The 12,809-nt window shown below is 44.2% G+C and overlaps 1 gene segment (V, D, J or C); it reads right to left on the bottom strand.

The window, feature by feature from the left end:
- Positions 1 to 5,415, bottom strand: part of LOC131829216 (T cell receptor gamma constant 2-like) — a 47,486-nt gene extending 42,071 nt beyond the window's left edge. The window contains 3 exon segments of the C gene segment in view: positions 372 to 377; positions 4,690 to 4,991; positions 5,086 to 5,415. Of these exon segments, the coding sequence occupies positions 372 to 377; positions 4,690 to 4,991; positions 5,086 to 5,128 (351 nt within the window).
- Positions 5,416 to 12,809: the final 7,394 nt, after the last annotated feature.

The raw sequence follows: 12,809 nt of genomic DNA, 5'->3' as shown, positions 1-12,809 counted from the left end.
TGAGATTAAGAGTCACTTATGGTTTGTCTCCCTCCCAATTCCATCTTCTTTCATTGATTCTTCTCCTACCCACTTAAGCCCCCATGTTGCATCACCACTTCCTCATATCAGGGAGATCATATGATAGTTGTCTTTCTCTGCTTGACTTATTTCGCTGAGCATGATACGCTCTAGTTCCATCCATGTTGTTGCAAATGGCAAGATTTCATTTCTTTTGATGGCTGCATAGTATTCCATTGTGTATATATACCACATCTTCTTGATCCATTTATCTGTTGATGGACATCTAGGACCTCAATGTGCGAAAGGAATCCATCAAAATCCTTGAGGAGAACACAGGCAGCAACCTCTTCGACCTCAGCCGCAGCAACATCTTCCTAGGAACAACGCAAAAGGCAAGGGAAGCAAGGGAAAAAATGAACTACTGGGATTTCATCAAGATCAAAAGCTTTTGCACAGCAAAGGAAACAGTTAACAAAATCAAAAGACAACTGACAGAATGGGAGAAGATATTTGCAAACGACATATCAGATAAAGGACTAGTTTCCAGAATCTATAAAGAACTTAGCAAACTCAACACCCAAAGAACAAATAATCCAATCAAGAAATGGGCAGAGGACATGAACAGACATTTCTGCAAAGAAGACATCCAGATGGCGAACAGACACATGAAAAAGTGCTCCATATCAGTCGGCATCAGGGAAATACAAATCAAAACCACAATGAGATATCACCTCACACCAGTCAGAATGGCTAAAATCAACAAGTCAGGAAATGACAGATGCTGGCGAGGATGCGGAGAAAGGGGAACCCTCCTACACTGTTGGTGGGAATGCAAGCTGGTGCAGCCACTCTGGAAAACAGCATGGAGGTTCCTCAAAATGTTGAAAATAGAACTGCCCTATGACCCAGCAATTGCACTATTGGGTATTTACCCTAAAGATACAAACGTAGTGATCCAAAGGGACACATGCACCCGAATGTTTATAGCAGCAATGTCCACAATAGCCAAACTATGGTGATTATTTTTTTGAGCTTCAGTTTCCATTGGCCAACTTTGCATTTGAAAACAGAACAAAGATTCCCATGACTGTTTCCACAAAGGTTAAGAATCCTGGGGCACAAAGCAATGGGGGTAGGGGTGGAGTGTGGAGCATTAATCCTGAGGAGGAAAAGGGAAATTTCCCAGTACCCATCCTTTGTGCCCCTCAGCATCCATACTGTTAATTTGCCTGGGGGAGAAATCCATGCACCCACAGCAGGAGGTACACACAGTCATACTTGAAAGCGTATCTTCCTCTCTGCCTCCAGATGAACACATGAGGTTGATTTTCTATCAACCTTCTATGAAAGGCTTTCAGGCAAAAAAAAAAAAGTGGGAAACAACTTTGTTGAATAAAACTATGATTGTGTACAATTCTGCTTGAGATGTTCTCATTTTCTCATCTGCAAGTAGACAAAAGAGATGTAAAAAAAAATGAGGAAATTAAAATACAGTGTTAATAGGAAGACTCAGTATTGGTGTCACTGTCTATACCTGGTATTTGTTCTGCAGAGAGGAAAAGAAACACTCAGGCCACGAAGGTACACTGAGTTCTCTGGGCATGAACTTTGTCTCTAATTTGGCACATGGAGTCAGTAGGAATCAGCAGAGAAAAGAGATTTTGTTTTGTAAATGAAGCAACCTTTGATGGAAAAGAGCAGAAAAAGAGTGGTTAAGACAAAGGCTATTCCACATATTTCTAACCATCAGATGTCACATGGTATGCCTAAGTGCTCAATAACATGCAAGAATTTTAATATTAAGTAACATGTGAATTCTATTTAACAGTAAATTTAAAAATAAAAATCAAAAGCCATACAGGTTTTTCTATGAATCAATAAGGGTATGTGTGACATGGTAAAAATTCTCCTATTCCCAATGTTTAAAAGTGGCATCTCCAAGGTGTGCCCTTTCCTCTACCCAAAACTGTGTTCCTGAACCCATTCTGGAACATAAAGAACATCCAACACAAAACAGTCAACATAGATCTCCATGTGTACCCAGAAATTTTCAGAACTGTGATTCTTAGAAAATGACTCTGATGTAACAGACATTAATTTTTCCACAGTACTAATGTGTGTGATCGGTTGGTAATGGATAATAGAACTATGAAAACTATGTTTTTAGGGGCACCTGGGTGGCTCAGTGGGTTAAAGCATTTGCCTTCAGCTCAGGTCATGGTCCCAGGGTCCTGGGATCAGGCCCTGTATCGGGCTCTCTGCACAGCAGAGCCTGTCTCTCAGCCTCCTGTGATCTGTTTCAAATAAATAAATAAATAAATAATCAAACAAAAAGAAAGAAAGAAAGAAAAGAAACTATGATTTTATGAGATGTTCTAAGACATTATTCGGCATTAATTTCATAATATAATGCTGCTTCTATTAGTCAAAATTATTGTGTCTCACCCACCTGAAAAGTGAAATAAATGAGTTGAGCCCAAATCATCAGGATATTTCAAGCATCCGTCTATGCAAAATCCCCCACCCATGAGGTAATGTGAGCCCCTCTCTAATAGTCAAAATGCCAGTCTCAGTTCAGCAGACATCAATGGAGTCAACACCGTACTTGGTCCTGTACATTCTAATAAGATGCTTTCAGTGTTGTTAGAATCAGCCATTTAAACAACAATTTAATTAGCAACCATTTACTTAGGATAGGAGGTTTTGTTGGTCTCTGGATGGTTTGGCTTTACTGTGTGTGGCCCAAGTGTCCTTGGTGAAGCTTCACTTATCCACAAGGAGAAGGGCAGCTAGAGGAAATGACTCCAAATATGACTCGTTTTTCCTTCCACATGGGGTGGGTTGCTCCCCACACACAGGGCCACTCTCTTTTTAGGTTGTAACTCAAAGACACTATGGACCCATGTTGAAAACTGAGATTTACATTGACCTGGGATGATTTCTCTGACAGTGTCTTCATATGTAGCTAATTTCTCTCTAACAAAACTCTAATACTCAGGTCTCAGAGTCACTCCCCTATGGAGTCAGGCACTGAGAGGAAAGGGTTCAGTGGTATGAGGATATGGGAAGAAAAATGAAGGAATATCACCAAAACAGAGCAAAAGTAAGTTTCTGTCTCTCCCCCTCCTCCACCTCCTGCACATGGTGGAGGTCTTCATCTTGACCCAGGCTTCATTAGAGGAAAGGGGTGTCGGCATTTTTCACAATCAGGCATGTGTTAAATATAAATCTCCTAGTGCAAAAATTCCGGGAGACATATGAGGAGGTAATGAATCTGAGGGACTAATTATCTACAAATGTTTTGGGCTTTCCTTTCAGCAATCATGTTTACCAGTGCTATTAAGTTGTACATAAACTGTGAATCTTCAATTGAAAAGGCATTTATTTCAGCTTAGACTTCCTCAGAGAGCTTTTTATTTCCCCCACATATGATAGCAGGTGTTTTCCTGTTTGGGACTAGAGGATCAGTAATACAGTTTTTCTTTTCTTTTTTTTCCCTCAAGAAGTTGACAAATTTTATAAGAATTTAGTAAACATTGTGATATCTTATTGGTATAATTTTGCTTTATTACAGAGGATCGACCCCATTACTGTGGTATTTAAACTACCTCCCTGTACAGATGACAAAAAAGAAGTCCAAGGAATACGGCCCCCAAATCCCATATGGAGTAACATTCAAGGAGAATTAGAAGTGAGGGCCCCAGGTCTCATTCAGGGCTGTTGCATCAACCTGCCTGCGGATCATGTCCCCCCATATGAGTTGACCACCAGATACGCCAGTGCATGAAGGTGCTGAGAAGTTAGTCCTACCAACTGCTTCCTGTGCTTTGCTCATGAAGTCTCTACTGCAAAGTAATAAGCATTGGGCAGGACAGCAGTTTGAAAACTGGAATCAAGAGTCAAATTCCTATTTCAGTTTTCAATTATTTTATGGTAAATCTCTCTCTGAAATGATTTGCACAATATTTTACTCCCACATTCTTCTTTGGAGATGGCCAGAATCTTCAATCACCAGCCTGTCACAGATCCGTTCAGTAGAAATAAAGATAAGTCACAATATGAGACACATTTTCTAAAGTTGCATTTCAAAAACATTAAAGAAATAAATAAACTTCAGGATTATTTTATTTATTGTGAGATATCAAAACAGGATTTCCCCATTTCTAAATTGAGGGTAGTAGCATTCATCTCAAGGACGACTTCTTTACTTCAACATGTAACTAATATAGAAATTATTAAGAAGGTATTCCATATTTTTTTTTTACTAATCTCCAGAACATGGCTTGTGTTATACAAGCAGCCCATCTCAGGTTGAACTAGCTATGTTTCAAGTGCCCAGGAGTCACATGTGGCTAGTGGCTAGTGGCCACTGAATTGAGCAGCTTATATTCTGCTCCAAATGCTTCAGAAACACGGTGCTGGATGACCTTCAGAGCAGTCCCTACAGACTGGACAACTCCCTGGGTTTGCGCTCGCCTGCATGCCAGGGGCTTCTTAGTTTCCAGGGTTCTGTGCAGTGCACCAATGGAGAGGGAAGAGGGCATTAGCGAGAGTCGGGTTGCTGAGAGCTGACCCCAGGACATCCCCAGAGACCCAGAGTCATTGGAATGTGCCAGTCTTCAGTGCCCTGGGAGACAGAGACCTTTTTACTCAGGGTCCTGGTCAGAGCACAGGGCTGTGGTATACCCAGGCAGCGCAGTAGTACAGGCCTTCGTCGCTTTTCTCTAGTTTCAGCAGTGACAGAGTGCAGCTGTAGCTATCCTTGCCCTTCTGGGCATAAACTTTGTCTGCTTTCAGGACAAAATCCCGTTGCACAAGGGACCTGGACATGTCTAGGTAGAGGAGCCTCTTCGGTGCCATACCCTCCTGGTGGCGGTACCAGTGGATGTAGCTGACTGAGCTGTCCAATTGGCAATCCAGAGAACATGAACTGCCCACACGTGCCACCAACAAAGCAGTCTGACTCAGCTTGAGCCCTGCTCCACCACCTGCCAGGGAAGAGGGGAAGAGCTGTGAGACAGTGATGGCCAGGAACCTCAAGGTGAACCCTGTACTCTGCACTGGGAACAAGTAAGGACTTACCGGGAAACAGGAGAGCACACAGGAGGGCAAGGGGACCCAGCATGGTTCTGTCTCCCACCTGGTGAAGAGAAACCCTGGGTGACCTCCTGGCGGCACCTGCTAGGAAGAGACTGTCTGGATGTGTTGAAGAGGGCAGGTTAAGACCTGAGTGTCTGTTTCCCAGAGGCACCTGCAGTTACTAGTGAGAAAGAGGCTGGGAGGAGAGAGGGAGGGGCCAGAGGGCTGGGACAGGTCTGACCACAAGGCAGGAGGGAACATCAATGATTAGGCTGCTCAGAATCACTGAGGACTATTGGAGCAAGGAGGGCACCAGTGGTATAACAGCAATCCTTGATTGGACCTAAGCACCACACTAACTGGTTTCTGCTCATTGTTTGACCAAATCCTGAAAGTCACCCTTAACATGAATGTTACTACCCTCAATTTAGAAATGGGGAAATCCTGGTTGTTATTTAAGTAACTCTTCCGAGGCTGCATGCCTACAGGGAATTCGGTGGGGATGTGAGCCAGGTCTGGCTGGAGACAAATCTCAAGCCTCCAATGGCCACTCAGTACCGACAGAGCAATGGGTGTGCAGGCTGCTCCGGAGGCAGGGATAAGCACAGTGCAGAGATCCCTGCTGAAAAAGCAACAGGTCCCCTGAACTAGTCCTGGACCATTTCTCCCAGAGGTCTCCTCAGAAGATGGAAATGCCCTAATGTGACATGACAGCTCTGCAGTCTTCGGCTAGCTAGTCTTCTCCTTTTCCTCATTTGTCAAAAGGACCTTATTAGGATGCATGCAGTGTGAGCAGGGAATGTGAGCAAAGCTTGTTGCCTGTCCCAAATGCATAGAAAAAGCTCAAGAAATGTTGGGGATCCGTGTTTCATCTTAAAACTGGATTGGTTGCAGTAAATGATTTCTGGGGTCCTCATAGTGTAGAATTTCAGGAAATATGATAGTCCTGTAAAACCAGGCGTGTGTTTGTGTGTGGGGGGGGGCAGGGGTGTATGGTCAAAGGAAGAAACCTGCATTGAGCCAGGGTGCAGAGGCGACCAGGGGGCAGGACCTGTCAGATCCTGTGTGAAATCCTTAGAAATGGTAAAAGCGGGGCCTCAGGAGGGTCAGCTGAGAAAGGCATCAGGCATCTGAAATGACGTTTTCAGAGGTAAAGCTAGTAAAGTAAGTACAGGTTTCCTTGCCAGTTATCTAAAGTAGAGGAGGACCTCCTGGGTCCAGTTATGGTAATTAGTTATGCTAATGAGAGCCTCTTTGCCTGGTAGGAGAAGGCAGGAAGGGTACTTGATGGGGCAGGGAGGTGTGGGTCCCTCACACCCCTACTAGACCCAGCTTCTGAGCTCCTCCTCTTGGTAAACACTGAGAGGCACACATGCTGAGCTCTAACCAAGATTCAAAGCTCAAGTGTCCTAAAATGCAGGCTTTGAGGTTGTGCTAATCTGGTGAGGTGTTGAGTAGAATATTCTGCTAAAAGAATAATCCAGGCTCATCATTCAGACACTCAGCAGGTGTCTAGGGCAGCCCTGCTAAATGTTAAGTAGGAAAGAGACTGAGAATGGTGGTGACAATGGGGACTGACATCTGCAGAGCATAAAAACAGGTGGAAAGAGTTTGCATATGGAAGATGACCAGTGTAGGGGGGTGAGAAAGCCCATAGATTCTTCTCTTCTTGCTTTCTCTCTTTTCTAGATTTTCACCAATAAGGAAATCTTCCTTTGGGGGAGAAAATCCATAACCTTCTATTCTTTTATGAAAATAAATTTTATGTCACATTGTCAACATTCAGAACTCTGTTTCTCTCAACTACTGTTCCCATTTGTCCACAAACACTGCTGACATTAAGGGCTCAACACCTGTTGGCTATGAGCAGTCTTCGTTCCTGACAAACCTCCAGCCAAATGCTCTCCTGGGTGAGACAAATGACAAAAGTAAAACAATTCAGCCTGGAGGGTGTAGTGCCCTTTCTTCAAAGAACAGTCCATGGGTTGGGGAGCTCAGAGTCTCACAAGCAGGGGAGCACTCTGCCCCAGGGATTTTGGGCAAGAGGGAGTTTTATAGAGACTTCAAAACAGTAAAGGGGAAACAAGGAGGAATAGCAGGTCTGTCAGGGGATAAGGAGAGAGTGCTTGGCTTAGGTTTATTGGCCGGGGTTGCATACCTGACCTTACTTAGAACAGGGGAATCCTTGCAGATTCCTGGTGTTTGGTGCCTGCTTAGTTGGGACATACTGTGTTTTGGTCAAGGACAACATTTATAGGGACAGGGAATTTACCTAAGTTTCGGTTTGCTGACTTGAACCCCCAGGCAGGAATGGATCCATCCTGGTTCTGGAAACGCATTTCACCAGGTGACAGTTGTGTTCTTTTACTTCTCTTCTTGCTGTGGTACATCTGTGCTCTTGTGTAAGTGGTGCTGAAAGGTCATATTGTTAAAGATGGGCATATTTAAAAAAAATAATAAGGGAAACTTTTGAGCAAGACACAAAGGGTAGCCAAGACTTTACCACCCACTCATGTAGAGAGTGGAGGGTCCTGAGCCAGACCCTGTGTTCTCCAGGAAGAGGAAAATCAGGTGGCCCTTGAGGTAGCAACACTTCCTGCCCAGGTCATCCCACTGCTGCCATGAATGAAACTGCTCTGATGCCCCCAGACCTCAGCTCCAGGGGAGTGACAGGGAGTCAGAGCAGGTGTGGACTCAGGCAGACCTGTGCAGGTACTGAAGCTTGGACATTTCATTGAATCTCTGAGAGGCAGGTGTGCTTTCCCTGACCAGGGGCAGCTCCCTTTTGCCCCTGGGAGAATGTGAGACCTAATCCAGTTTGACTTCTTCTCTAGGTCACAGGGAGTAAGTTGGATGTACAAGCGGTGTCAACTTTTAGTGAGCATGAAAACCTTAAAAACACAAACCAGGAAAGCCATTGATATGTTGTCTGCAGGGAACAGCAGGTTCAGATTGACTCCACGTGCATGGAAGCCTTACAGACCTGCTGACCTGGGGAATGTCCAGCCATGGGGCTCAGCCTGAGAGGCCGGTTCCCTCCACAGCCCACGATGTCATCTGATCAATGATGCACAAGGGGGGATGTCCTTCTCAGTTCAGAGCTGCCAAATTCGACACTTGGGAGAGTCTGAATGATACCTCATAACCCTGGGAGGATTTATTGCACTGACAAGAATAGAATGACAGCTCCAGTCCACGCCCTGCCACCTGGCGGATGTATGTCCTTAGTAAAATCCCTGTAAATGGGAATAATAATGCTCACTTTCCAGACACCATCCACCATGGGCCTAGGATTGGGCCGATTTGGTTGCTTTGTAAATCAATATTACCAGCCAGTCTGAAGTACGATGTGATTCTTATAACCACTTGTTTCGTATAACATGCCAACATAGTTATAACAACCAGATTTATCAGAGCAGCTCATTGAAATCTTAAAATACTTCATCTGTGCAGTCACATAAGTAATGGAGCCTTGATTTAAACACAAGACTAACAAATGCAAACCTGTCACAGCATCCATTCTATACATGTAGAATTCTCTCTCTCTATATATATACGCATACACAGAGAAAAAGAGAGTTACGTTTAAGTAAGTAAGGTCATGAGAAAGATTTCAGAGAGGTTGCAGAACTTAGCAATATCTCTCACATATCAAGGGAGCAAAGAGCAGAAGCTGTTCTTGAAGAGCCGTCATTCCGGTAACAGTGCTGGACCACAGAACACAATAGAAATTCTTCTAGCACTGGTGAATTAATAGCTGCTTGCCTTCTAGAGAGACTAATATATATATATATATATATATATATATATATATATATATATATTTAATTTCATAACAGAAATCATTGATCCATTAAATAGTGTCAAATACCCTTTTGAATGCAATATATGGTACATATGGATTCCTTCCTTGCAAGTCTAAAGTATGTGTAATTCATCCCATTCTGAAGATGACAGAGTCTTCAGGAGATTGAGTAGCCCCACTAAGAAGAGCTCACCCAGAACTTCAAGTCAGCCAGCTTAATAGATAAATGAAGCATGTGCACTATGTAACACGTTGGATGTTTTTCACTAAGATATTAATATATGTTCTCTCTGAGTTGTTGCTTTGAATACAAATTGTGATTTAACCTAATAGGCTAGATAGGTTTCTTATTTATTTATTTATTTTTAATAATAATGTGCGTCCCTCTTAAGAACTGCATTGTTTTATTACTTACACTGACTTCTACCACCACCTCCTGGCCATTGCAGGTACGTCCTGCACCTGATCATCTTCAGTATTGCTCATCGGGTCAGTGAAGTCTCTTACAGCAAACAGTCACTTAGGAGTGGAAGGGCCCAGAAATACAAAGCAGGAAAACTCTTTTTTTCCAACTGTGTACTGAGTGTGTGTGGTAGTTTTCCGTGAGTGGCTCGTCCTTGCAAGGCCCCATTTCGCTAGCCTCAAATGAGAAAATAGACTGATAGGCTTGGTGTCATACGTACCTGTAAAAACTACAGAGATTTGCCTGTGAATATGCATATTTGCATTCATATACAGGGAAGAGCTTTCCTGTCAATCCATGCCTGTCCATCTGTCTGTCCCCCCAGTTCATTGCCCCTCGGTGCTGCTCTTGATGCCCCTGGTTGCAGACACTGCATTAATTCATCCACCGACAGTGACAGACACTCGTGCTGCTGCCCAGACTGGCTGTCAGCAGCAAGGCTGTCCCTGACAGCTCAGGGGCTCTGTACACTGGGAGTCCCCTGACCCTGAAGCTGTCAGTCAGTCTACTGTTGACATTACTCTGGCCAGGTGTCATGATATTGGGAATCTTAGCTGGGGGATGGAGGGCCAAAGTCCTGTGGGATGATTTCTGGGCTCCCCAACAAGTAGGGGAGCCTGACCTCTGCATTTCAGGGCTCGCTTCTGTGGGGAGACTGCTTTTGCCTTCTGCATCTTGTGGGAAACAAAGTTGGCTTGCCAACATACTAACCTGCTGGACCCTGGGAGGAGGGAGAGTACCAACATCCAGGGAAGGATGGGCACCACGGAGAAGCCTACATTGGCCTGGTGTGTTTTCAAGGGCTGGAGACAGAGTAATGTGGGCAGGAGCCCAGCCTGGCAGAGCTTTTCCAGGCATTAGGAGCTTCTGACTCAGACAGGTGTCTTTTGGCAACAGATGCCTTCCCAATGTCAAATGTCTAGTTCAAATGGTGCTGGATTATGTGTCTGTCAGCTGATGACAGCAGTGACCAGTGCCTTTTACTCCCAAAATGATCCTGTCACAGGTCCAGCCTCACATATGTTCTGTACCATCACCGTCTATATGGTGAAGCCTCGTTTTCCAGTGTGAGATCCTGGAAACTACAATTCTCTCTCCTGGTCACGACTGTCCTTCCAGCTTTTTCCTGAGGGGCTTTCGGCTTGGAGTTCCCCATCATCCCATTCCCTTCTTGCCTGGACGATGATGTGGTTACTTGATTTCCAAATGTCACCTCAACAGGCAGAAGAAGAACCAGTTAGTGTCTCCGCAGGTTAGGCTCCTGAGAACAGCTGGGACTGAGCTAGAAGGAAGACCCTGGAAGGGCTGATTTGAAGGGAGTTGCATTCAGGGGTGTAGGGATATATGTGAGGTGGGTCTCGGGTCTCCATTCTTCAGTGAGCCCCAGAAGAAAATCAGAGCTGGTAGAGTACAGGGTGGGGAGAGAACATGGCTCCTCTCTCCAGCTGTCAGGCCAGGCTTCCCTAGAAGACAGTGTGAGCCCCGGGGGAAAGGATATTCCAACACCTGAAACAGCCAGTGCCTCTTTGTTCCTGGTGATCCCAGTCCCAGGACACTAAGTACTGTGCGCATCTGAAGGGCCCTTTCCCTCAGGGAAAGAGAGATGGAAAGCAGTCAGGCTGAGCTGAGACAGCAGCTCTAAGAGTCAGCGACCCTCCAGTCCCCTGTGATTTCATAGGTGCTGTAAGCCTGTGCTTGAAAGGCCTGCCTGCAACCCCTCAGACTTGTGCCAGGGACAAAGCTTTCCACATCTTCTGTGTGCAGCATCATCAGTCTCATCTTCCAAACCTAATATTGGGTGAGCCCCTTCCCGCTACTGCTTCTAAAGGGTGAACATTATCATTCCTCTAACTTTCTTCTCCTTCAAGGTGTTTTGGGTGTTCATGTTAATTTTAGTATATGCTTGATAACTTGTGCCCCGAATGCCTGCTCCACTGAATCTTTAATGAATTTGCTAAGAACTACCATCATGACAATATTGAGTCTTCTAACCCATAACATGGATCCTCTCTGGACTTATTTAGATATTCTTTAATTTTTTTCTCTGCAATATTTGTTCTTTTCCACATTCAAGATTTGCTCTTCTTTTCTTAAATTGATTCCTAAATATTTTATTTCTTTTGGTTCTATTGTAAATGAAATTGTTTCCTAAATTTCATCTTCAAGTGGTCAAGCCAGTATATAGAAATCCAACTGATATTTTGTACATTGAATATGTACCTTGTGATGATGCTGACCTTGTTCATGAGTTCTACTTTTGGTTTTGTGTGCGTGTAGATTCTATGGAATTACCTACAAACAAGCCCATGTCATCTGTGGGTGAAGACGTTTGGCATTTCCTTTTCCATATGCTAGAGATCTTCGTATTTTTACTAGTCGCACTCTCTAGAATCTGTATTACCATGTTGAATAGAAGTGTCAAGAGCAAACACCCCAGTCTGGTTCCTGTTCTTTGGGGAAAAGCATTCAGTCCTTCAGCATTAAGTATGATGTCAGCTTTGGGTTTTCACAGATGTCCTTTATCAGGTTGAAGGTGTTCCTCTGTGTTGAGATTGTTTCTTCTGCCAATGGAACTATTCTCTTAAGCTCTTTAGTGAATATTTCATTTCGGGTTACAAGTTTTCTATTCTAGATTTTAGTTCTTTTAAGTACATGTTTGTGTTGTACCTTTGGTATACTTGTAACAATATGCATTTTTAGCTTTTTGTATTTATTTCATTTATTTATTTATTTTGGGCTCCTGTCCACCACCAGCAGGTCCAGGATGTCGCAGTCACCACGGTCCAGGTAGAGCAGCAGCGCACGTGGGGCTGGTGCCCAGATTGTACATGCTAAAGTGTACGTCTTCTCAGCTTATACCTTTTCTGAGTCTTTTCATGGCTCCTCTGCATAAGAAGATCACCTTAGTGTGAACCAACTATGTATGGCTGGGTTGGGCTTTTTTGAGTCCCTGCTAAGCACGCACACAGCTTCAGCCGAGCACATGCTTGCTGCAGTCATGACCCCAGCCGCAGACCAGCAGAGCCCCTGGCCTTCCTGCTTGCACACCACACAGCTTGTCAGCTCCACTTCGCATCGCTACATCCCACATTAACCCAGGTCCTTACACTGTGTGACTTTGGATCCCATTCACAAGGCCTCTCCTATTTGGGAGGAAACTTCCGGCTCACGATGCTCAGTGTGGGAGCTGAGGGAAGAACAGGAGCAATGCAGACGAGTGCACTGCTTTCGTTCCTGAATTCTGTAGGTTTTCAGCTATAAACCATTCTCAGACAATTGTGCAACTTGGACATTTCCCAACCACCAAAATAGTCACTTTTGTTGCTCTAGTCTGGTTTTATTTCTAGCATTCACGGGAAGATTTGTTGACCATAAAGAGGACCTTGCTACCGTTCACTTTTAAATTATGTAAACTATACGTATTGCTATGTTTTAATCCAATCTTTGGCTTTATTTAGA

Source organism: Mustela lutreola, chromosome 4 (assembly GCF_030435805.1).
Source record: "Mustela lutreola isolate mMusLut2 chromosome 4, mMusLut2.pri, whole genome shotgun sequence".
NCBI lineage: Eukaryota > Metazoa > Chordata > Mammalia > Carnivora > Mustelidae > Mustela > Mustela lutreola.
This window is presented reverse-complemented; position numbering and strand designations above follow the sequence as displayed.